The sequence below is a fragment of the Euprymna scolopes genome, chromosome 4 (assembly GCF_053919585.1).
Source record: "Euprymna scolopes isolate OS-2025 chromosome 4, ASM5391958v1, whole genome shotgun sequence".
In the NCBI taxonomy this organism is placed as follows: domain Eukaryota; kingdom Metazoa; phylum Mollusca; class Cephalopoda; order Sepiida; family Sepiolidae; genus Euprymna; species Euprymna scolopes.
The window spans coordinates 134,352,352-134,380,161 of record NC_136485.1 but is presented as its reverse complement, the minus strand read 5'-3'; the positions used below and the strand labels follow the sequence as shown (position 1 = coordinate 134,380,161).

At 34.6% G+C, this 27,810-nt stretch overlaps 1 protein-coding gene across 1 annotated transcript in view; it reads right to left on the bottom strand.

Annotated features, from left to right (window-relative positions):
• Window positions 1–27,110, bottom strand: part of LOC145272040 (uncharacterized) — a 61,208-nt gene extending 34,098 nt beyond the window's left edge. Inside the window, exon 1 of the mRNA XM_080127020.1 lies at window positions 26,452–27,110. Coding sequence (XP_079983146.1) covers window positions 26,452–27,110 — 659 coding nt within the window. The remainder of the gene's footprint in view (window positions 1–26,451) is intronic.
• Window positions 27,111–27,810: the final 700 nt, after the last annotated feature.

Sequence of the window (27,810 nt, the reverse complement as noted above, 5' to 3'; positions counted from 1 at the left end):
TAGTTATTTCAAAAGCTATAATATGTATTACTTATGAAGCATTGGTTCAAATCGAAAACACAGCGTTTTTAGTGCTTCAACCTTAGTCGGTATTTATATTTACAGCGTCTTCACCATCTGATCTACAGACAGATACATAAGAAAATGTAATAATTAAGCGATTTTTAGATTAAAATGTTTAGTTTGGGCATGCGCAAAACTAACATAAAAAGTAAGGTATTATTCGACTTATCCTGTCAAGGTCAACTGTATCGTTTTCAATTTTGACCACTTAGCAGCAATTTTTGCAGGCTAAAACAAAACAAAAAACAAATCGAAAGCGTGCAAGATGCCCAAATAACCTATCAGAGAGGTGGTAGCACTCTCTATATAGGGATGGCCCGTACACGCCTATATACGCCTACAAAACAAAACCATCCAAATCTCAACTAAAATTAACTTATAAGTTTCAAAAAGCACATATTCTTACAGAGAAGTGTCTTACGAATCCAGCGAGTGTCAGAACGTCGGTTAAAATGGCAACAGAGAGCAAAAAAAAATGGGTACAAAAATGGCCAATTGTTCTTCTTTCTTCTTCTGCTTTCTTCTTTCTTTTGAGACGATGTATCTCGGTGTACGAACGGTATCTGACAACAGTTCAAGCATCAATCGACTGCTCTTTACACGGAAAAGTGCAGTGACCCATCGCTTTTTAGCTAACTCCATAATTAAATAAGATTACGTGTAATAACAAGTTTTAAACACTGTATACCCAATGTAGACAGACCACTTCGAACACGGAACTTCTCTCAAAAGGGACAGCTCCAAATAATACACCGGATGCTTACAGACGTTCCAGTTTGCCAGTAGCCTATATTTCTTGGACGCTGAATGTTTGAGGTGAACGTTAAGGTTTTTTTCTTTAAACAGTAACCCACCAGCGTTAATGAAACCACGAAATCTTTATCTCAGTTGATCAAAAGTGTTATAAGAGTAACCTATCAGCAAGTATGACGTCAAAAAACAATGTTATAAAAACAAATAATTCTTCAGATTTTGGACTGTAAAATATGTACAAAATGTCAATGCTGTGACCAGGAGTCGAACCTAGGTTAGCACGGCCACAACGTGGGGTCCTAACCTCTAGACGATCACGGCTAACACTGACGTCTGTCGCTCTTGGCAGAAAGACACATGACTACTGTCAAACTATTGAAAAATAAGGAGGAAACTTGAAATTCTCACGCATGCGCAAAAATACACTATAGCAACCATTGTTAAATGCAGCTGAATCTCTTCGCTCGCTAAGAAAAGTAGATCAGACCAGTTCTTCTAAGAACTCACCAAACGCCAAAGGAAATAAGTTAAATTAACCGCAAAAGAAACTGCAAGAAAGTCATCTTCTAAGAACTCAATGGAAGCTGACCAAAAAGAATCAAAATCCAAGCCCTAGCCACAAAAATAACGAGATATTGTGGCTACTATACACAATCTACTAATAAAAACAAGTAAGTTTTCTAAAATAAACTACAATAAATTAACCAAGTAACCTCACACTGTAACTGATTAGGACTTCATATAAAGATAACAACTACACTATTGGTGTATATACCGTTCCACACTTTAACTATTGGTGACGGGGCAGTATCTCAATTCTACGAGAGTTGTCTTGCTATAAGATAAGTGATACTATAGTAAGATACACATAACTGTTATATGTTTACATTTAATAAAAAATGCCAAAGTCAGCACGTAGTAAAAAAGCTCAGAGAGACTATGAAAAAAAACAAAGTCAAGGTATTATCTGAGCAAAAAGAATACTATCAGAAAAATGCTAAAATAATAAAAATTAAGTATCATGCAAATCCTGAGGCAAAGAAGGCTGCCTCACGTGCTGACTCAAAAGCACGGTATAACAGGGATTCCGAGGGAAAAAACTGCCTCACGTGCTCTTTATAACAAAGAACCAGAAAAAAGAAGGCTGCCTCACGTGCTGACTCAAAAGCAGGGTATAACAAGGATTCTGAGGAGAAAAAGCTGCCTCACGTGCTCTTTATAACAAAGAACCAGAAAAAAGAAGGCTGTCTCACGTGCTCTTTATAACAAAGAACCAGAAAAAAGAAGGCTGCCTCACGTGCTCTTTATAACAAAGAACCAGAAAAAAGAAGGCTGCTTCACGTGCTGACTCAAAATCACGGTATAACAGGGATTCCGAGGGAAAAAAGATGCCTCACGTGCTCTTTATTACAAAGAGCCAGAAAAAAAGAAGGCTGCCTCACGTGCTGACTCAAAAGCACGGTATAACAGGATCCCAAGGGGGAAAAGCTGCGTCATGCACAAACAATTATAAATATAAATATAAAAAACTGCCAAATCTTTGCCAACACGCCAAAGAATTAAACAAGAAAAATTTAATAGTCAAGATATGAACATTTTAGAACTTTATAATACTCTAACTGTTTTATCAGAGCGGCGGTAGCACTCTCTATATAATATAGAACCGATGGAGGACCAAGAGGCAACTCCTAAGGCCCAAAACCCAAAGACCTAAAACCCAGCAGGAAGCGACCTGCTACTAAAGGAGGCGGCAATGAGCCGCCTCCTAAAAAAGACAATACTATCATGACTGTAAGTTTAAAAATAAGACTGTAAGTAAAAATACTAATTAACAAGAATAAAAAAGCATTGGAAATGCAAAAGGTTATAGGGATGGTATGCCCAAAAGTATACAAACAAGATAGCTATGAATGGCGAGGCACATGGAAATAGAATTGCATCCAAAGTATAGCCCTATAGCTTTTTACCACCGTAATGATGGCACAGAATGAAGATTGGAGAAAAGCTATAGGGCTATACTTTGGATGCAATTCTATTTCCATGTGCCTAGCCATTCATAGCTATCTTGTTTGTATACTTTTTGGCATACCATCCCTATATCCTTTTGCATTTCCAATGCTTTTCTATTCTTGTATAGGTATTTCAACTCGGAAGACTAAATATTTAGAGGAGAGTTTGGTACAGATTATTCGCATACACATCGAGATGATAACTTATACATATACCTATATATATATATATATATATATATATATATATATATATATATATATATATATATACAGTGATGATCATATTTATTGGCACGGTAAAATAAAAGTTAAATTTTGTCTAATAAATTCTAAAAAAGGGATTAAATTAAAGAAAATAACAAAGTATATTATGTATTTTTAACTGGCCTTTCCGATGCAGCAATCGGATTTTAGAAAAAATAAATAACAAAGAGACAACAAACATAATTGCAAAAAACCCTTGTTCAAAATTATTGGCACGATTTATTTAATAATCAATTGTATAGCCTTTGGCCTTGATTACCTTCCTCAGTCGCTTTTCATAGTTTACAACCAAGTTGTTGCACTCTTCAGTAGTAATTTTAGCCCACTCTTCCTGACAATAATCCTCCAATTGAATAAGATTCTTAGGCTTCCTTTGCATTACCCTCAATTTTAATGTTCTCTATACATTTTCAATTGGATTAAGGTCTGGGCTTTGTGATGGCCACTCCAAAACATTAATATGATTGTCCTCAAGCCATTTCTTAGTCAGTTTAGCCGAATGCTTTGGGCCATTATCTTGCATGAACCACCAACGACGACCAAGTGAGAGCTCTTTAGCAGAGTCTTTCAGGTTTTCATCCAATATTTTAACATAATCTTCCTTTTTTATGCTACCTGTGACCTTAACAAGTCGCCCTGGTCCAGAGGCAGCAAAGGATCCCCAAAACATCAAACTGCCTCCACCGTGCTTCACTGTGGGTATGGTATTCTTAGGCAGGAAAGCTTCGCCAGATTTTCTGTAAATATAAGACACTTTATTATGGCCAAATAACTCTATTTTCGTTTCGTCAGTTCATAGAACACGTTTCCAGAATGCAACATCTTTATCAATATGACGTTTTGCAAAGGCTAGCCTTGCTTTCAGGTGCATAGGCTTCAATAAGGGAGTCTTTCTCGGACGACATGCTTTTAAACCAGCTCTCTTCAAAACTCTACCAACTGTATGTCGAGATACATTCACTCCAGAGGTGCTCTGTTCATCAACAATCTCCCTAACAGAGATCCTTGGGTTTTGTTTTACTTGTCGAACAATTTTCCGTTCATCTCTTGGGGAAAGAATCCTTTTTCTCCCTCTACCCTCTAAACTCATAACGTGGCCTTGCGATTTGAACTTGTTTATTATGGCTCTAACAGTGCATTTGGGAAGGTTTAGCTTCTTTGAAATCTTATCATAGCCCTCCCCATTGGTATGGCATGCTACAACAAGCTTCCTGACGTCTTCGCTGTGTTCCTTAGTTTTAACCATGGCGATTGAAAATTATAATTTAGTCACTTATAATAGTTTAAATAAATCGCTATCTAAAAATTGTATGAAAAACATTATTCACTGAATTAGCGTTAAACAAGCATAATATGGCTATAAAAAAGTTCAGAAAGCACGTAAACCGGAAATTGATTGATATTATACTGATACTAAAAGAAAAACAAAGCCGTGCCAATAATTTTGAACAAGGGTTTTTTTTGCAATTATGTTTGTTGTTCCTTTGTTATTTATTTTTTTCTAAAATCCGATTGCTGCATCGGAAAGGCCAGTTAAAAATACATAATATACTTTGTTATTTTCTTTAATTTAATCCCTTTTTTAGAATTTATTAGACAAAATTTAACTTTTATTTTACCGTGCCAATAAATATGATCATCACTGTATATATATATATATATATATATATATATATATATATATATATATATATATATATATATATATATATATGTAAATTTAGTGGTTAAATTTAAATTCTGATAAAACAACATATAGACACATATATTCGAATTAAGAATTTATTGTTTTATAAAAGGAATATATGGAAAGGTCTTCTATATATTCCTTTTGTCAAACAATAAATTCTTGATACGAAGATATGTGTCTATGTATTGTTTTTTCAGAATTTAAATTTACACACTAAATTTATATATTGCTCTATTCTTAAATATTGAGCTTCTCCTTTTTGGCTAGGATAACCCTGAAAGTATTAATTCCAATAATATCTATCATGATTTTAACCTGAATTCTAATCAGTGTTTTATCTCGCTCACAAATGTATATGTATATATATATATATATATATATATATAATATTTCCGTGTGCTCTCTCTCTTTCTCTCTCTCTCTATCTATCTATCTATCTATCTATCTATATATATATATATATATATATATATATATATATATATATATATATATATATATATATACTCCTGTGTGCTAAAACAATTTTATCTTAAGTTATGCGCAATTATGCAGAATCAAGAAATAAGCGTAGATAGATTTCAGCGTATTAATAAAATTAAACCCATCATAAAATAACAAATTATAAATATGAATAAATAATTAACAAACACTCGATTTTTAATGAGATATGCAATTTAGTTAAATTTGACTGAGTATATTAAGAAATTAGTTTTTATATTTGATAATAGAACAAATAAGCTTTTAACATCAATGTCAGAAGGAGAAAAATCCAAATTTCATAGTGAAATAAAATTTCTTTTTTACAATCGTAAGACACGATTAAATTGCTCTGTAATTATGTTGTTGTGTAATTTTAACGCGTGCATATATAACTCCCTAGCATGTCTCTTTACTCTTTTTTTGCCGAAATCCATAGAGCAGATTTTGCTAAAAATGTATAGACTTTTCTGGCAATATTTTACAGTGAAATAAGTAATATAACATTCGTCCGAACCACTGTTCGGAATTATTAAGGATTAATAAGGAGCATTCATCAATATACTATATTACTTTAAAACTTTTCTCACGGTCAATTTGAACTATCTGACTAAAATTTATTTGCTTTAATATGTTGCGGCAAACAAAGTATTATGGTATTCGTTAAATGCAGAATAAGGGATCTCAAGCGAGTAATCAGGATTAGTATTTGATACAAAATAAGCAAAAATTAAACTCTAGTCGACCATTAATTTTCAAAAAACACTTATCTGAAACAAACGTTTATAAAAGTATAGTATTAGAATAATAAAGGGGATCTATAATTGACTTAATTTTATACTAGCATTTCAGCCCGGCGTTACCCGGGTGTTTCGAGGTGTATGTTGAGCAAAAAAAAAAGCGGTCAATCTTTTAAAATGTTGACCCCTATTATGACCCCTTAACATTTATTGTTTTGGGCTCAAATCAAGTAATTAAGTTAGATCATGTCCAAGGAACCTGTATCTAAAATCTCAAGTGTTTAGACCCAAAATTAGCAGAGGAGGTTTCTAGACTTCGCAAAGGGCAAATTGTTGAACTTTGACCCCTTAACATCCAAATATCTGGCCAAAAATCGATTACAAAGATTTTCCCAACTCTCAGTACACGGTATATCAAATTTCGAGTCTGTAGACTTTAAATTTACATAGTTATTGCGTAGGGAAATGTACACAGACACACACACACAAACACGTTCACTTTTACAGATATATAGATGACATGTAAGATTAGTATTAAATTTAATGGCTAACATTCTGGAATTATTATTTGAGAATGTCAGGTGATTAAAATCTTCCTTTGTTGATTCATGAACATTTTACTGACAATCACTCACTTTATAATTATGCGAATATTGCATAAGAATAATATATACGCTTTACAGTGCGGTAAAGTACACTAATATATAAATTCGCATGATACGCACATGGAACGATGCGAATAAGTGCGATATCCTGAATAGCAATCTGGACAATATTTTAAGCCGAGAAAGCGCAAGAAACGTAGGAGCCAATTTCATCTAGACAATTTCAAATGACATCTTCAACATAAATATTCCCGTTGCTGGATATGTCATAACTATTAGGATTATTGATATCCTTCCATGCGTAAATGTCTGATGCTATTTTCAAGTTATGGATTTTACGGTGAACCAGTTATGAATGATGCACTTGAAAACCAAGTCCGCATTTAACACATATATAAATCAAACAGTGATTTAGCATCCGAAGTTGATATGAACATCCTTACTCATGAATACGTCATTTCTATATGAAAATTACTAACACTGTGCATATGCTTAGCATATTTTTCTGTTATATAAAACAATTAAAGCAACAATTTCGGACAACAAATAGTAAATGCCCCGTCAAAGTATTTTCATCTCTAATCTATAATATAAATCTCACCTGTCTGTTTAAATGTGTGTATGTTTGTATGTATATCCGCCTATAACTTTCAGGATAGAACGAATTGGTGCCTTTATAGCAAAAGCCACGACTGATTCCCTCTTACATCCCTCCGCTCTACCACTCCAGAAAATGGTGTAGGCCCCGTCTAACTCAGAAAACTGTCCCTCATCAGCCAGCCTGGTCTCAAACAGAGCAACTATGTTCATGCCATAAGGTTGAAGTTCCTTAGATACAAGAGCAGATCTACACTCTGGGCGCGTTATTGCTGACTGCAAGTCAAGCAGCGTCCGCATATTCCAACAGCCGGTGAGCAATTGTCATATATTTCCTCGCAGTAGCATCAGGACGACCGGGTCCAGGCTGGGGGGCCCTGAAAAACCTGCCAGTTCCCTTATTGTCATTTATATTTATAATCATATTTTCCAACTTCATTGAATGTTTTGCCTGTTTAGGCTACAGCCAGCTTTTTTCTTTTCTTTCCGCCTGCTATCAAGATTCATGAGATGGTATAAAAAGTGTATCTAATTTATATCGAGCAATGTCTGTGCATTAGAAGTGTTATAGTGGGGGAAGACTTTGCACCGAGGCAATCTCACTCTCTAAACAACTGCCACATTTATCCAAAAGGAAGAGCAAGTCAACATCATTGGATGCAGCAGTCATCGCAGGTTTTATATCAGAGTTTTCCTTCTCCTAGGGAGATTGGCTTCACTACGGCTTAAAGAGCCCTCTTAACCCACCATCCCATTTGGTCCATGACTGGAACTTAGGTTGCTGCCCCCCAGAGCATATTCCACACGCCGGTGGGGCATATATGCCGCAGCTTACAGGGCTTAAGCTCCTCTGGAGGTTTCCGTCAGGGTTACCTCACCATTAGCCTTTAGTTAAATAACCTTGGCCCACAAGGCTGTGGTGGTCCAGTTATACGGCGCAGGACAGTCGCCATTCATCAGAGCCCCGTCTGAGTGGCAGTGGTCACGACATGCACGTGGGGTTGATTTGTCTGGGAGAAGCACAGAAAGATGCTAAGACATCTGTGTGCGTTTAACACACGTCCACACCAGACATTGACCGCTATAAAGGTATCAATTCTTTCTAGCCTGGAAGAACTTCCCTGTGGTGTGAGTGACCGGATCATGACTATAAGGTTACCTCTGGTACCTTTTTTTGAGTGTCTATGCACCCACTATGGATGCGAGTGAAGATAAAAAGGTTGCTTTCTACCTTGTTTTGTGAAATGTAGGTAGACGCATTCCCTCTGCTCATAAAATCTTTATTGATGGAGATTTTAATGCTAGGGTGGGAAGAGATTTTTACACATGGAATGTGTTGAGTAAACACGAGGTGGGCAAGTGTAATAGCTGATGTTGTTGCAGTTTTGTTAAGAGATGGGGTTTAAAATCGTGTTTCAGCAGAAGGACAAATGCAAGACGACCTAGATGCATCCTGGTTCTAAACAATGGCACTTGATAGAATATGTGTTAGTCAGAAAACGTTAGATGAGGGATATCTGCAGTGTTCGTGTCATGCGGGATGCAGTGTGCTGGATCGACCATCGGTTGGTCCGTGCAAAGATTAAGTGTATAGTGGAGTCCAAGATGGGGAGAGCTAGTGTGACTATCCCACAGCGACTTAATGTTGCCCGTCTAAGGGACAATATTGTGAGGGAGAAACTAGTTAAGGAGATTAAAGAGATTGATTGTGAAAACACTTGGCCTGCTTTTAAGGAATCTGTCTGTGAGGTATGTGAGAGGGTATTAGGTTATTGTGAGCGTAAACATCAGGATTGGTTCAATGAGAAATGATACTGAAATTCATGCTCTGCTTGATTCAAAAGCCAGGTCATTACGCGCTTATCTCGGTTGTGGTTTGATGAATGGTGAGCAAGATCGATTGAGGATCAAGTTTAAGGCAATCAAGCCCGAGGTGCAGAGGAGGTTTCATAACATGCAGGATGAATGGTGGAGACAGAAAGCTGAGGAAATACAGCTCACCTCGGATTCGAACAACACCAATGTCTTATACAGCCAACTCCGTGCTGTTTACGGACAATCCAGATCACCTATCACGACTCTGCGATCGAGGGATGGTGGGGATTTTCTTCGAACCCCAATAACATTCTTCATATATAGAGGGAGCATTTCGATGACCTCCTGAACAGACCTTTTTAAGTCGATCAGGAGTTTGTTTGGTCGATTCCTAGCAATCCGGTCAAGGATATCTTGGCAGAGGTTCCTTCTCTCCAGGAGGTTGAAGCAGCTGTCCATAAGCTGAACAATGGAATGTCTACTGACTCGAATCGTTTGCCTGCGGAGATCTTTAAATGTTCTGGACCCAAGATGATGTAACGCTTAAAGACTTGTTGCAGACTGCTTGGCGGGATGAGTTTATTCTGATTTTACTAAGGCCTTTGATACAGTCAATAGGGATGCTTTGTGGGAGATTCTGAAAAATCTTGGCTGTCCTGACTAGTTTGTAACCATTTTAAAGCTCTTCCACGATTATATAAAGGCTGTGATCAACGTTGGGGAAAGCTGGCTGATCCTATCTCAGTAGAAAATGGTGTTAAGCAGGGAGATATTCCAGCACCCACACTCTTTGCATTGTATTTCACTATGATCTTTCGGTGGCATTTGGGGGTGCTCTGGTGGTATCTATATTCGTTACCGAACTACTGGGGGGTTGTTCAACATAAGGCGCTTCAATGCAAGTACAAAGGTTCTCGCCAACACGGTTCGTTACTTGCTCTATGCGGAAGACTGTGATCTGGTGGCTCATACAGTGACTTATATGCAGCATCTTGTGGACGCCTTCGCAGTTGCCTGCAGCGCATTTGGTCTCACCATCAATCTGAAAAAAAAAATGTCTTAATGTATCAGTCTGCTCCGGGCATGCCATACTATGACCCATCAGTTTATATCTGTGGATCAGAGATAGTGGTTGTCACTAATTTTGTATACTTAGGTAGCACACTGAGTATGTTTGGAGCACTGGATGATGAGGTATCGTTACGGATCAGCAGGGCAAGTGATGCCTTCGGAATGTTGGAAGGGCGTTTGTGAAGTCATGGGATCCTGCTGCCAACTAAGATTACATTTTATGCCGCATGCGTTCTCTCTACTCTTCTTTATGGTTGTGAAACTTGGACAACATACAGGGTACATTTGAGACGTCTCGAGCGGTTTCACCAGATGTGCCTACGGCGAATCTTAGGTGTGGGTTGGCAGATGCATGTCAGTGATGTAGAGGTGCTTGAACGGACCCAATGCCTTAGCAGTAAGGCTCACGTAATCAAGCATAGGCTGAGATAGAGTGGGTATTTGGAGAGGATGTTAGACAATCAGCTTCCCAAACAACACCTTTATGGCTACCTCGCCGAGGGAAGACGTCCTGCTCAAAAGCGTAAATTGAGATTCAAGGATTGTTTAAGATCCACCTTTAAAAAATGTGAGAGTGATGAAAGAACCTGGGAGAGTCTTGCTTTTGATCGCGAAGGGTGGAGAAGGACCTTGCCGGGAGGTGTGGGCAAGTTTGAGGCGGATCGACCCCAGAATGAGCGGTTGAAGCGCGACATCCGGAAAGGGAGGGTGAAAGGAACCGTGGATGGGAGGGGGCGCCAAATTGGTCTTGAGTGTGAGGTGTGCGGAAGAATATGTTTGAGCAGAGCTGGGCTGATGAGCCACCAGTTTACTCATCGGCGCAGTGGCCCACAAAGCAGTGAGCCCTCATTCTTTTCCCTTTTCCTCACTCTCTATCCCTTATTCGAGCTTATTCGAGGAGAGCAAGGAGCGTTTAAAAACATCCTTCCCGTAACTCACCTTGTATTAAATAACTGAGTGAAAACATACGTAGATAATATAAAGTGAGAGAGAGAGAGAGAGAGAGAGAGAGAGAAAATAGGGCTTGGTGCTTACAAATGTGCGCTGACCATTTCTTTTATCTTTCCAAAATCGAGAATTTTATCTGTTTGGCTTGCCCAGTCTTCAGTGAAAGCTGCCATATTCCAATGTGCCATTTGCATTCGACAAGTTATATTCAGAAGATGTGTCCTCTGATATTATCGTTCATCGATATCCGATGGTTTGGCGTCTTTCAACATGAACAGTATTTTCAAGTACGTTCCTTTTTTCTCTCCACGTTTATTGTCAGACATCTGTGTTGTCTACTCAACGTGCCTTGGGAACTGTCATTACATAGTACTAATATATAACTTCTGCCACATTTGAAACCTTTTGATACGGTATATAAATATTTGGAGAAAATAATAATACCAGTTCCGCTGACTTACTTTATTCACTTCGTTCTCTTTCAACGTTAAGACTGATAGATCGAACGGCCGATTGATTGATCGATCGACGGCACTTGGTATCGAATTACATGGACACAATGTAAAAAATTTAGAATCCATATTTGTATAAATGAATAATATTTTTGACATGGAAGAAACCGGACCCCTTTAGCCCCTAAAAGCAGTCAATATGCCCGAGCAAAAATACAGCATGGAGAAAAATAGATAATGATTGGCAGGTTATCGGGAAGAGCGGATCCAGTTTCACTTAAAAGCTACGCCTTGTGTAATTTTTGAGGGGCTTGCTTACTCTTTCTATTATTATTATTATTATTATTATTATTGTTATTATTATTATTATTATTTGAAATCGCAGTAGTAGTAGTAGTAGTAGTAGTAATGGTGGTGATCGAAGTGGTAGTCTTATTAAAGGAAACATGCCATTTTCTACTGTTGTGAAACCCGCATTTTATTAATAAGAATTGCACTTTCTCATATATTATTTCCAAGAGTTATTTTAAATACGTCTATGCATATCTATACGAGGCTATGTCTGTCTACCGATAGGTTTGCTTACCTATTACGTTTATTGTAATAGTATGCCTATCCTTTAAATAACTTAATTAACAGAACCAATTGACTTCGCCTCGTCTTCCTATTTGATGTCAATCACTAGTGAGGTAGAGGCAATGGTGATATATACTCTGCATAAGAGCACTCTAAATGCTGTGTTTGCGCAAGTACCAATAACGAGACAGGCGACATTAAGAGGGTATATCATATCATGGCGTATTTGTTGTTATTGTTTAGATACTACACTTAATAAAATTATTATTTAAGTTGTTTAAAGTTGCCCTTGTACAAATTAATAAACCTGATGGCATTTATGATGATATTAATATAAATATTAATGTTAAAAATAATGATAATAATTCATTTCTATCTGAAAAAGCCTTTGAAGAGCTGTACAACATGCCATGAATTGATTTTTCCAACTCATATTGCTTGGAACAGCAGCAAAGTTTGAGAAAATCTACATTTCTCATATATATATATATATATATATATATATATATATATATATATATATATATGTATGTATATATATATATATATACATTTCTTATATATATATATATATATATATATATATATATATATATATATATATATATTAGAGAGGTAGATGTAGTTTGCGTGAAGGACTATATACTATGTAGTTAAATGTAAAATTTAGAAGGCAGTACACTGCATAGGTAAGGGAAAGACACAAACTGAAGCAGATGAAAAAGTCATATTATGATTTTTTATTATTATTTATTCTGGAAAATATTTGTGTGGCTTTTCTCTTAGCATTCAATATGAAATATGTCGGATATTGCAAGGTTTTCAAAATGTTTGTAAGGTATTTGAATTCTTCGTCCAGAATAAATAATAATAAAAAATCATACACACCAGACCTTTCTCTCATAAACAGACATCTTCTTTTACCTACACACACCAATAATACAATAATTTATAACACACTAAACAAACTAAAAATTCCTATCGTACAAACCACATCACTAACCATAAGACATATATTAAAAACCACGAAACATCTCTATAACAAACCAGTTTCCGATGGAGGTATATATACTATTCCTTGCCATAATTGCCATCATAAATACGTTGGTGAAACTCAGCGTAAATTGGAAAAAAGGCTCAATGAACACAAAAGAGATATAAAAAATAGCAATTCTCTAAGTGCATTATTCTCTCATACATTGCAACATAACCACACCTTTGATTTTAAACAAGCAAAAGTAGTTAAATTCATTTCAAATAAACCGCGCCGGAGACTCCTTGAATCTGCGCTTATCGCAATTTCAAGCACTATTAAACAACGTAGAGGTTTCTATAACATAGCGCCATTAATAAGTAAACTGTTATTAAAAGAACATTATTTAACTGTGGACACAGGTTAACTTTCTCACACCATTCAAACACCCCCTGTAATAATTAACACATAATCTCAATCAATAAATTACATAAAAAACACTAATTTCATTCCTGTTACAAACTTATATTTAAATTTCAACAGATATATCTTTTTCCCAATAAGAATATAAACTTGCGTTCATAGTTTTAAAATTAAATTAACGACTATATGACGTCACTAAAATTTCCTTCTCTTTAACAGCGCCAGCCCCCCTTCCTTTTTGAATTTCCAACATCAATTTGTCCGTTTCTCTTAAATAGAACTGCGTCACACTGTGCACGTGAAACTTTTTCAAATATTTTGTACTGGTATATTTTTTGGTTTCTTAATCTCATTCACCCAGAGGAAGTCTCGAAATAAAGACGAAACGTTGGTGAACACATAATACGGTTTGTTCCTTTTTTATTTTCTCTATTTTGTCGGAATACTATTTCCATTATTTTCATCATATATATATATATATATATATATATATATATATATATATATATATATATATATACTTAATTTACTGACATAAAATTAATAAACGAAAGCATAGATTTATGCGTAAACTTTAAGTATTTACGTTAGAGGGTATAATAATTCGTTTCTTGTTTAAATTACTGTAAAATCGTTTAAATTACATGTAACGTTTTAAAAGACGCTGGAAATGCTCTCCGTTGAGTTCTATGCATTTCTGAGCTCGGTAAACAACGTTTGAAGATACTGCCTGTAGATCATCTCTGGTGATTCTCCTGAAAGCTTTGGTATGTTTTATTTTGTTTGTCAAGATTGTGAAGATTATTTGCATAAACTTTTTGTTTTTAGGTCACCCAAAATAACAAACACATGGTGACAATTCGGGGAAAGTTGTAGCCATAACCCTTTGCTATTTTGTTCTCTGTTCCGTAAACATGTCATGAACTCATGTCAGTGATCTGTAAGACGTGTGTCATGTAGCGCCATCTTGAATAAAGAATTGCATTTTGTCTTGTGATATCAGTTGCTAGTAAGGAGAAATATTAAAAAGCTCAGGCTGCTTTTAAATGGACCGCTTAACTTGAAAAAAAATGATTAGAGAAAGATTAGAGATATCGCGCATATAAATATGTGTGTGTTTGTGTGTGTATATATGCATGCATATATATGTATATATGTGTGTATATGTATATATGTATATATATGGCATAATCGCTTGGATATATATATATATATATATATATATATATATATATATATATATATTTAAATAAGGGAGTAGTCACCAACAATGTGTATTTTTTAACATCATTTTATTATTTCGTGTCTTAATTTTTCATTGAGAATTATGTTTGGATCATTGTAATAATGTTTTTAAGTCATTGAAATCGTTTACGCGCGTTTCAGACGGTCTGTGATGCGTCCTCGTCAGAAATTATTTTCAAATGTGTAAAAATGGCGATTTTCGTAGTTAGTTTGAAGTTTTTCCAAGGGGTGGAGGCTTGTAAGTGTTTATTATACATTGGTATGCTGAATTTTTATTGCTTTTTTATTTGGTTTGTCCATGGAGCCGTTGACCTCGCTGTAGTCAGTCGCTATCTCTTTCTGCTAATGTTTTTTTTTCTTTTCCTTTAGGGTGGGGTAGGGTGTGTGTATGTGTGTGTGCGTGTGTGTGTGTGCGTGTGTGTGTATGTGTGTGTGTGCGCGTGTGTGTGCGCGTGTGTGTTTGCTTTTATTGGTTTGGGAATGCGTATATCGTTTTATAGTATTTTGGGGTTATTTGCTTCCTTAGGAAGGCGGCTGTGGTCCGAGGTCGTTACTAATGTGTATGTGTGGGGAGGGGGGGACTGGCTCTTCTGAAGTAAGGGTAGGGGTGCTTTCATTCTATTTTGATATTTATTTTTTGGATTCTTGGATTTTAGTATTGTGATTTTTCGTTTTAGTCTTATATTATGTTTGCTTAGAAAGAGGGGTGTATTTAAAATAGGGGATTTTTTAATGTTTCTATTTATTTGTCTCCCCATGTTGGTATGGCCAGACCCAGGATCGGTTCCTAGTGTGGGGAAGATTTTGTTCCTCAGAGGGGGGCATTAGAGGGGGTGTAGGTATGGGAGGGGGATGATAGAAGGGAAAATAGTCGTTTCAGTCATGAGGGGGTTCTCCTCCCCTGACTGAGGAGGGAGCGAGGTGTTGGAACAGATATTATACTATGGTTGTAGGTGTCTCCTAGTGTTGTTGGTTTCGAGGTTAAGTAGGGTTGGTATTGTTCAGTGTGTTGTATTAGAGATAGGGGTGTTATGTCTGTGTGTGGTTGTATGCGCGCACGTGTGTGTGTTTTAATGTGTCGGTTCTGAGTTATGTATGGGTGTGTATATGTGCATGTGTATGGGTGTGCATGCGAGTGTACCTTGCATTTCATGTTTTGTGTGATGGTATTAGGTTCTGTTCAGTTCAGGAGTGAATCTGGTGATGAAGTTTTTTTCTTGTGTAAGTAAATAAAAATAATTGTCTGTTTGGGAGATTGGCATTATTTTGAACCTGTTTCCACTGCATGTGTGTACGTGTTTTGAAACATAGAGGTGTCTGTTATCTGCAATTTTGATGTTGCTCTTATGTAAGGCCACTCTATTGCTGAAATGTTTGGTGGCGCCTATGTAGGATTTGTTGCATGTTGTGAATCTTAGTGCATATACTACATTTCTGGAAGTGCAATTTAGATCCTTTTTTATTTTGAATGTTTGTGCTGGGTTTTTGAATGTGTATATGTTACCTTCTATTATTATGTCACATACTCCACTCTAGCATACGTCTCTACACACAACACAAACAACCCAGAACTATTCACACAGATAACAAAAAACCTTATCCTCCTCAATCAGAACGACAAACTAAATAACATACTTAAAACAACAAAAATAATAAAAAAACAAACGCCAACCCAAAAACTTAAAACACATCCTAACTTCCTCAAAACTCGTCCCACATACTACAAAAGTAGTTACAAAATGCAACAAATTTAAGAAATTCAGATCAATATGGGAACAAAAGAGTCCAGGTCGACCAAAAAAAAAATAACCCCATCACTGGATCGTCGTATCAGAAGAAGTTTTAAAAAAACTCCAGTTTGAGCTCAAGTCGATTGAAAAGCCAAATAGCAACAAAATGTAGTCCTAAAACCATCAGAAGGCATCTGAAAATGAAGGATTTCAATCATTTAAAGCAACTGCAAAACTCACGTCTTCTTGAACAGTACAAAACTGACCGACTTAAATATGCCGCCAAATACCAGACTTGGGATAAAGAAAAGTGGGAAAATGTAATTTTTTCCGATGAGAAAAAGTTTAGTCTAGATGGTCCAGATTGATTTCAACACTATTGGCATGAAAGAAATTTTCCCAAAGAGACTTTTTCAACTCGGCATAGTGGAGGAGGTTGTTTAATGATCTGGGGTACTTTCTAGTCAGCTGGGACCTAAAGTTGCAAGTAGTGAAAGGCCGGCAAACATCATTGAAGTACATTTCAATGCTTGAAAATGCTTCTGTCAGGACTAAAGGTCCACGTCTGTGTGGAAGAAATTGAATTTTCCAGCAAGACAACGCTGCGATACACACCTCTCGACAAGCACGAGAATACTTTTCGTCAAATAACATAGACTCCGGCATGTTCTCCGGACCTCAATCCCATTGAAAATCTTTGGGGATGGATGGCAAAAGAAGTGTTCAAGGATGGAACCCAGTATGATTCGATAAATGCACTTTCTGATTCAGTTTTCAGTACATGGGATAAAATTCCTTCGCAACTGATAGAAAAATTAGTCGCAAGCATGCCGAAGAGAATTTTTGAAGTAATTCGTAATAACGGTGGCTATACTAAAAACCGAGACCCTTTTTAGTAATTTATTATTGCCTTTTGTTAGATAAATTATCAGTGGTCCTATCATTTTGACCAGGTGAAAATGTTTGGGTTTTTTTTTTTAAATAATTATTAGATCAAGGTTTAGATTTCGAATGAAGCAGATTTTAATTTTCCATAATATTTTCCCTTTATATATAAACTTGAGTATCTACTGGAGAGAAACTCGAATGCTTACTTGACACTATCATCGCGTGCTTAAGGTCTCTCGCACGAGAATATTTTCCCTATAAGTAAACCATGGCTTAATATCAAAAGTCACATAGTTGATGGCTCAAATTAACTCCATATATACTGGTTTATCTACAATGGTTTTTAAGAAAAGCACTGCATCTTATTCAAGTGATGTTACTTATAGTAAGCTGACTACTTCATCAGAGTAGATGCTTTCTTGTGCTGGCCTCCAGTAAGAGCAAGATATAACACGAATATATACTGTAACATTTTAATTGTCAATTAGGAAAACGAAAATAATGTTCTTAATATACACAAGAGATAATAATCATGACAACGGTAGGGTATAAATCGATATGACATTAGTAAAGGCGGAATTGTCGACCCCCATGACAAATAATAACAGTACAAATTTGTAAAATATAATTAGTTCTTCGTAATTTTTGCTGGATTTTCAAGACAAATGATTATTAAAAATCTTGTGTTTTTTTCCTCCTCATTAAACTAGTGATTTTTGAAAGATTCCCTAAAAGCTTAAAGCCGGAAAAATTGAACCCAATATTATTACAATTTATTCACACGTAAATAAGGAAAATAAGACAATTTTTTAAAAATTCTCTCTAAATTCAAGTAATTGATCGATCGTTAATTGTTATTTTTAAAATAAAGCTGAAATAAGTATAAAGTGAAGTGAAATATTATAGAAAAAATCTCATGTTTTGTTACTCTTAATGCAACCACATCAGATGTTTGTTTTGGAGGGATAACACTGTCACTTCCTTTTACATAATAAAATATACTCAAATGATGAAATAACATCTATTTAATTTTGGTTCACAATCGTTGTCGATTTATAACTTTTTTCTCGATTTTACGAAAAAAACGTGAGCAATAATTATGTTTTACGAAAAAATGTTATTATTTATTATTTGCATTTAAAATTGCCGTCTGTGAAATTTCAATAGATTTCCAAAATATGTTTTCATAATTGATTTTTTTAGAGTCTATAAAGCAAATTTTGGAAGATTGCCTTTTAAAACTTATCACGTAGACGCACTATCTTACTCTTAATAATTTTGTTTTTTAAATCGATGCCGGTTTTAGGCAATTTAAAATTATATGTAGAAATCGAACGTGAATAATTTTTCAATGGTAGACCAATTTGAGCATCTTTGGTTCTTACTAATTAAAATCCACGCGTTTTCTTAAAAATCCAACTGCGTGAGCTTAGCTGTGATTAGAAAGAAAAAGGTTTTGTAGGACCAGATTTTTTAAAATAAAAATCTTTTTTTTTAATTAGGAATACAGATTTGTAGAACATTAATAAGTTTTAATATTTAATGGTAAAATTGACTCTTCTTAATTTTTTGATAAAGTTAATTTAATTATTTAGTTTTAAAATCCTTTGTCTACCGCTGGTTTCAAATTATTATCTTTAACATTTGTTTATTTACAATCGCACTCTTTCTTGAAATAAATTGTTAGTCATTTAAAAGAATTTTTTTAATTTCATAATTTGACATATATAGATCGAACCTATTTCAATTGTTTCCTCATTGCTAGAACAAAATATAATACCCTAAAAACTGAAACAATTATAAATTATGAGTTAATTAAATTTGTCCGTGTAGTCTATTCATATCTAAAAAACATCTTAAGTGTATAATCTCATACAAAGCATTTTAATTTGAAAACAGATTCCCGATACAATTTATACAAGGATGAAGCTAAAGTTTCAATAAGGTGCAGTTATGGGAATTATTTAAATAATATTTCATAGAAAAAAAAGGAATTTAATAGAAAAAATAATTTAAATATAACTGTTGCCGGGTGAGAAATTACGATATTAAATAATTATTTTTTATTAAAATTTCTTTCTGTTGGGTCAAATGAAAAATATCTTTTCATAAATAAAATTAAAAATATTTTTCATCTTATAATTAGAAATAAATGCATTTATTCAAAAAATTGCATTTAGTTTAATTCATGTAAAATATTATTCAACATATGTCAATGATATTTTAAAAATTAATTTGTTAAAAATAAGGATATGCTTTCAATTATCTGCTTTCATAGTTTGTTATATAAGGTCTTTGTTCTTAAGGTTTAGCTTTTTGATGTACAAAATAGAATGCGTTTTTTCATCAAAAGTAAGATTATTACTGTTAATAATCCACTTGAAAATTAATTGAAACAAAACTTCACCAAAATAAAAATGTATATTTCTACTAAGTTTCATTTTCTATATTTTTAATGTTTTTAAATCATGGTTTTAGGATATTTACTGCATCATTGTATTTTTTTTTCATTTCTTAAGTTTGGTTTTTGTCTGGCATAAAAAAACAAATTTCGCAGGTTTTATCGAGTGTAAAATTAGCGAGGTTTGTTTGCGATTTAAACCCAATCGTCTTTCGTCAGTATAGAGTATAAGTTACAATAGAATTCTGTTCATGCTACTAGCCATTTCTTATACGTTTCTGTTATGGATGTTTAATATTACGGCCATAGCTAGGATATACACCCGGTCGATATATCGGTAAATTTTTATCGTATGTGCATGCCATCATTCCTGCTCTTCTGTTTATATACTTATCAATTCTTCCATGTAATAACATTCAACATGTCAGTAGGTATGAATTAATGAATGCCTGAATATCTCGGTTCCATCGGGTTTTATTAACTACTACTTATAATTAAAATAAAATCTAATTATGAAGAACATACTAAATAAAATTAATTATATATGTATATATATATATATATATATATATATATATATATATATATATATATATATATATAAAGCTGAACGTATGTGTGTGTGTCTGGTCACGAATAGGCTCCTATGTGGTTGATTATTATACAAAACTGATCACATATAATGATAGAAGATGTATCGAAACACAGGAATTGGTATGTTTGATCTTGCATAATGACGATTCATTGGAATTGTGAGGTCTGCGTACCCGCCTGGTCTACAAAGTATGGAAATAAAAAAAATTAAAACTTTAAAAAAATGTTTACAAGTGTTTTTGATATGGATATACATAATAATACTTTGATAAGTATGTTTTAACTTAAATAGGGATTGTATAATAAAATTGTGGGGTCTGTGTGCGCGCCTGGACACAATAGAATTGAAATAGACACATACTTTAATAAACATTTTTCATATCTACCTGCGTAAGTATACTTTGATAATTATGTTTTAGTTTGAAGAAATATAGTATGATAAAATTATGGGGTATTCGTTATCGGCTGACCTCCATAGACTGAAAATATGTCACAAAGTTTCACAATTTTTTTTAATAGAGATACACAGAATATTGTGATAAGTGTTTCAGTGTGAACGGGTATCCTATAATAAATTATGGAGTTTATCTATTTTATTGTTACTTTCATCATATTGTGATTTGGTTTTGATACCCCAAAATACAAAGCTATCTCTTTACAACCTTTCCTTTTCATAACCTATCATCTATATATATAAAAGCGAAAATGTATGTGTGTGTGTTTGTATGTATTTATGTATGTTTGTGTGTCTGCTAAAAACTTTCGACAGACACAAAAAAATTCACAAACTTGGTCTCATATGAAAGCCCCACCTTCCGGACGACAAATATCGAAATATCGGCCCAAAGTGACCATCAGAAGTGCGTCAACTGATCGATTTTCTGCAGGGGGAGTCCCCCCAAAAAGTGACATTTTAATGTTAAACATTACATATTTTTAAATCGATTTACAACTGCCCCAAAAAATACGGCCGCCAACTCTTATACATAAAGTAAACACGCGGTCGTTTATTTTGGGTCAACTTATATTTAAAACCCGCTGAGTCATGTCACGTGATCTTAACGTCAGCAACCTCTAATGGCCGTCGGAATTTACAATTTAAAAATGTTGTTATCGGTAAAAAAAAAAATTAATTAAAGCTAAACTATGAACTTCTACGCTATGGCAACGTTACCAAAGTTATTACCACATTCAAAATAGGTAGATACGATAGTTAAACGAAAAATAAAGTAAAAAAAAGTGAAGTAAAAAAAAAATACGGTTACAAAAAATATTAACGATCGAAGTTTTTTTTTTAAATAAAAACAGCCAGACGCCATTTTCCAGTCTTTAGAGTAAGGCAGACGAGGTGTGTGTGAGAGAGAGAGAGAGAGATAGAGTGAGAGTGAGAGAGAGAGTGAGAGAGATGTCTAGACAGATTCGACAGTGGGGAGGGTCAACAACGCATGCGTCACATGACGTCATGACGCCGTGACGTGATTTACTTTAAATAGTTGATAAACCGAGCAGACGCCGCTTTAGCGCAGGTAGTTAAGGGCTTGGTTCATTATCTAAACGTTTTGGGTTCGAATCGTGGTGTGAGATGTTTTTGTTTTTTTTTTTCGATTTTTTAAATTTAAATATTGAACCCTGTATTATTTAAGCAATTTTTCACGTAATGTTCGTTCGTTTGCCTTACGTTATTTTTTTGTGTTTTACCCCCCTCCGCTTAATTAAAACGTGGTTTTATTTTCTTACTTCGCTTATAACAATGCTTACATCGTCATCGTCGTCGTCGTAACGCTCGACGACTTTCAAACATCTTTCACTTCTGACTGGCCGATTTTATTTTCAAACTTCGCCTCATGGTTCGGCTTCGATCCTACCCCCCCGTCTTCTTTTTTATTTAACATCACACACCCCTACAAACACCCGGGCAACGCTAGTACTTTCATTAATCAGAGTCCATTTTCTGTAGGCGATTTTCGAACCCAGTCACCGGCGGGTACTTTTGCTAGTATATATATATATATATATATATATATATATATATATATATATATATATATATATATATATCGTTCACTTAAGCCGATGTACGCAGATCATGATGGTAAAATCCCATTGTCAATCTTGGCCTTCTTGCATGACATTTTCGATTTACATAAATGTTAATTTCAATTATATTCTCGCAGCGGTTAACGTTGGCTGAGCGATTTGTTTCATGCTAGTGGAGTCAGAGATTGCTTCCTGGTGGCGTTAAAATCTCCCGACCGGCAGTAATCGTAATTCACTACACTGATGATTCCCTAAGGATGAAACCCTAGTAAAAATTCACACACACACACATACGCGCTATTTTATATAATTATAATTGAAATCTCTAAGAGTATATGATTAGACACGTTGTCTATTTTTGTTTAGTACAATAAACCACCGGGCTGCGAATAAAAAGTGATTTTGGTATAAATTACACGTTTATTGAATGACATTATCTGCGCAAATATAAGTGTCAACGAAAAAGTAGCCTCATACATAATGTCAATTATATTTTGTTTATACAGGAACTGCTATCATATTGATCACGTGATTTGTCCGTTTACAAGCGGGTTAACCGTTAATAAGCTCACTTACGCGGCCAATGGAGTGGAATTGTCTAGAAATCAAGGCATAGATGCAGCAATCATCGACTAGAGCGGTGCGTATATGTCTCCATGATGTCTATATCTCTAAATGCTTTTTCTCGCCGTTTCCACGAAGCGGAAAGAAAGTGCGCGAAAAGATGGAGTCGGAAAATTTATATCAGTTTATTTTGGTGAATCGATCGGTTGTGAGCATCTTATCACCCGAGCAACGCTATACGCCTCGACCTCGCTGGCGACCAGTTCGCCATTTTTATATTTTGTTTATTTTGTTTGGTTCAGTCGATTGACTAATTTTTTGCAATTTAACCGCTTTCAGAATGTTATTTTTTAAATCACTATTTCCTATCTGTTTCTCTTTCTTCCTACCAATGTTATTAGATGTCTTCCTCGGTTCGTTCTCTCTCTTTTCCTCTCTACTCTTCAATCCCTTTCTCTCTCTCTCTCTCTCTCTCTCTCTATATATATATATATATATATATATATATATATATATATATATATATATATGTATATATATGCATATCTATCTATATATATATAGATCTATATGTGTGTGTGTGCGCGAGCGCTCATGTGTAATTCACTTTTTACTTTCACTGTGATATATTTGAACGATAATAACTCTAACGAAATGCTAATTAGAAATTATTTTCACACATCACACACGTACACACAAGCGGATACGTATATAATTATCGTGTGTATACGTGTGCGTTTGTCTGGGTGTATCATGCTTATATAAATATAATGGCAACTAGGCTACTCAAATATTTCGCGTTTCAGTGAGGGAATCAACAGGCTAAACCTGGAATTCGTATTACTTGTCTCACTCTACCTTTATATATATATATATATATATATATATATATATATATATGGGGGGGTGTTGGTGGGTGTGTGGGCGTGTGTGTGTGTGTTTGTATTATTCAAGTAGAAGTATAAAAATATAGTTTCATTTTCAAGAATATATCATAGGACAGTATCAAGGATGTTGTCGACATCACTGACGATAATAGATGCTTAATCCTGGAAACAGAGCATATAGATAGGGTATTAAGCCTGGAAAAGATAATACATTATCCACGATTTAACATATATTACCCTATTTTCTTAATATAGTATATTCATCATTCCCTCCGTTAAACTCCGAAAGACCCTCTATAAGGGAAGCTGATCCTGGAATTTAAAGGCAACGCTTTCGCAATTATCAACTACTCACCTTCTGAATCGGCACTGTTAGAGTCCAGTGGCAAGGAGAACCCCAGGTCGACTGGAAACAATGCCGAGATAAGCGGAGAGTACACACCGCACCTGATACTGATATACCCAAAGAGTCGCCCATTTTATTACTGACCAGAGTATTAAATTAAAACATGATTATATATATATATATATGTGTATATATATATATATATATATATATATATATATATATATATATATATATATATATAGTGAGAGGTAAAAAAATCAGGGGAAAGTGTTCGATACGTTGGTAGAGCTAAATACGTTTTTATTATTTCAATATCGGGGGTATTTGCTTAAATCATTACAAGATTGTTTCGATAGAGGGGACAAACAAATTATTCAGCCCATGTCGTCAGACAATTTAAGCAATTTTGTTGTCTTAAATTGTCTGTGGATAATTGTTTTATACCGTCTATAGAAACACTCTTTTAATGATTTAAGCAAATACCCCCGAGGTTGAAATAATAAAAACGTGTTTAGCTCTACCAACATATCGATCACTTTTTCCCCCGTATTTTACGTCTAAATTGTAATAAATGTTGAAAATAATTGAATAGAAAGTTAGTTTTAGGGAGTTTATAGGAGTATATTTTTCTTTAGGATAGGAAATAATCTTTATGCTAGTTGAAAAAAAATTTGAAAGTCTAATATTTTTCTGTTGTTCGAATATCGACTGTTTAGCGATATCAGAAATGATAAATAAACATGAAGCAAGGGTAAATATTCAGGTACACATCAGTCTGTTATATGAGAAATCCAAGTAAACGGAACTAAATACACATCCACAATAGATGCGAAAGTTTAAATTTTTATCTCATATTTCCATCGTAAAGCGAAGAATATGTAAAATTCAATATTTTCAGTTAAAGAGAATCAAATATGCTAGTATGTCGATTATCTATATTTATATAGTCATAAAATTATCAGTATTGTCAAAAAGAACTTCTACAAATGCTTATCTGCAGAGTAAGTACGTCGCTATATTGTTAGATAAATCTTTAGATTCTTCGTATTATCTGGATTTTTCGAATTACTCTTATCATTATTATTCTTACAACGCTTCGGTCGATATATCCTTTTTGGACTTTCTACTAGTGTATCCCGTCGAACTCGGTGATCGTTCTGTCAAACTTTGAAATCTTGATGTCAAACTCGGGAATCTGTATGGCATTTAGAACGGCACCCTTTGTTTAATGTACAGTAGGAATTTACTCTTGTTTCATCAACTATGATTGACTAAAAGTCCTAAGTAATTTGCAATTATACTTCGAGTGATTCACTTTGCTGAGATTTGAAGTAGAGGATGAAACACATTGAAAAAGTTCAGTTGTAATGTTGCGTTCTTTTCAATGTTGAAGTTTAAAAATGAAATCAGACCTGATGAAATAAAGGATTATGTTGAAATAAACGCAAGGACATAAGAATTTATTAATAATTGATTAAATAATATATTCACAAGAGTTATTTCTCAGTAAAATAGAAATTTATCTATTGTATAAGACGTGTTCATATGTATAATTGAAGACTACATTATCCTAAGTTAGGATGGAGAATTTCTTAATAAGGAATTAAAATGATAGTGAACAGAGTTAATTTAAACAGTAAAGTAAAAAGGTCAATTACGAGAGCTTATTTTTTCTTTTTTCTTTTAGAATCAACTTTTTTATATAAATATATAGTTGTATGTTTGGGGATAATTAGACAACTGCTTTTATCCCTTTGTAAATCTTTTAGCACATATTTGCTAAACGTTTCAAATCGTCCACACATTAAAATATTTAAATGCTCTGGACAAAGTTTTCCATGTCCTTAGTGCCATCAAAACACTGCCGTTGGTATGTTATCGGCTTCTTCTGAAATACTTAATGTGTCTACTCGTGCTGGTAAAAAATAGAACATCATGTTTTTTTTTAGTTAAATTTTTATTGAGGATGATCTGTGAGATGTAATTGGTGCTAACATATCCCTATCATGCTAAACTAACTGAAAGAGTTGTTTTACGACATAATTTTTTTCATATCAATTAAAATGTCAGTTTTTGAATATTTCGTGTTTCAAAATAATAGAACAAAGCAGATAATTAACATAAACACAAATAAAATTAATCAATATTTAGTAGCAGCACCTTTTGCCTTGATAATAGCATCAAGTAGACACTGAATCCGATGTGTTCTGGATTGAAATATTCATGGTTGCAAGGGTAGTAGGTTTTTCTTTGCGGAGCTTCCTCTTTATCTGGTCCCACAAGGCTTCAATAACGTTCCAATCTGGCGAGTTCGCCGGCCATTCCAGAAGAGGGATCGATCGTTCTCGGATCCAGGAAGACGTGTCTTAGCACAGTGTGCGGGTGCCAAGTCATGTTTAAAAATGATGTCTGTAGCCTCCCCGTCAAACTGGTTATCAAACTCTGGCAGTAAATTAGCTTCCAGAATATATTGGTATACTCTTGCGTTTACAGTTCCTTTGATGATGCATGAATTACGAACACCTTTAGCACTTCTGACCAACCTAATCATGCAAGACCGCGGGAACTTCACATAGTTCTTAACGCATTCTTGGTTATAACGTTCCGTTGTTCTTCGCCAAACACGTGGCCTTTGGTCGCTGAAGCAGATACAAAATCGAGACTCATCTGTAAAGATCACACGCCGCCATTCGTCTGCAATCCAGATTTGATAAGCAGTTGCCCCTCGCCACCTATTCAACATCTGCTTCTTGTTAAGGAGCGGTTTGGTGGCAGCTATATGATTTCGGTATTCCTGTTGCCGGAGCCTTCGGTAGATAGTGTTTCTCGAAATATCGGCACCAGAAGCCTGTTTCCACGCTTCAGTGATGTGATTTGTTAGAATCGACTTTTCCTTGCCAATTTGTCCAGTGCTCGGTCTTGTCTTTCGGTGGTTCTTTTCTTTCGTCTGCATTTCTTGCGATTGCTGTTGGAAACACCCTCAGCACCTGTCTGGATCAATTTGTTCACCACCTATCTTGAACACCAGAGCTTGATTGCGATTTCCAGATGCATATTTTATTTTATTCAAATTAATAGAATGTTTCTATATGAACTCTCATTCTTGACGTTATTTTCGCGTTGCCTACGCACAGTTAAAACATTTCAAATTACAACCGCTAGATACAACGCGCGGCTATTTACAAATTTATTTCTCCAACTTTACAACATGGCAAGGAAGAAGAAAAGGAAAAAAAGAAACAAAACAACACACTGAAGATGGAGAATACTTCTGAAATATGTGTATGATAAATTTAAAATAAGTAAAATATTTGGTTAATTTCTTTTTTATTGTACGTTTTGATTTGGCGTTCAACGCACTTGATGCGTATTTTATTATATATATATATATATATATATATATATATATATATATATATATATATAAACAAAAAAATGGTAGAAACACATCAGATAAATATCAACAATCAGGTGCAGAAATTATGTTCTATAAGCATTTTATTTGGATTTTTGAGCGATTAAAGATAGAATGAGCCAGAAATGATTATCATTTTACATTTAATTTATGTACGAAACTTCTTTCATATGTGAATTTCTGAATAATTGTCTTTTTTCCTTCCGGTCACGTAATCATCGAAAAAAGTAAAATCTCA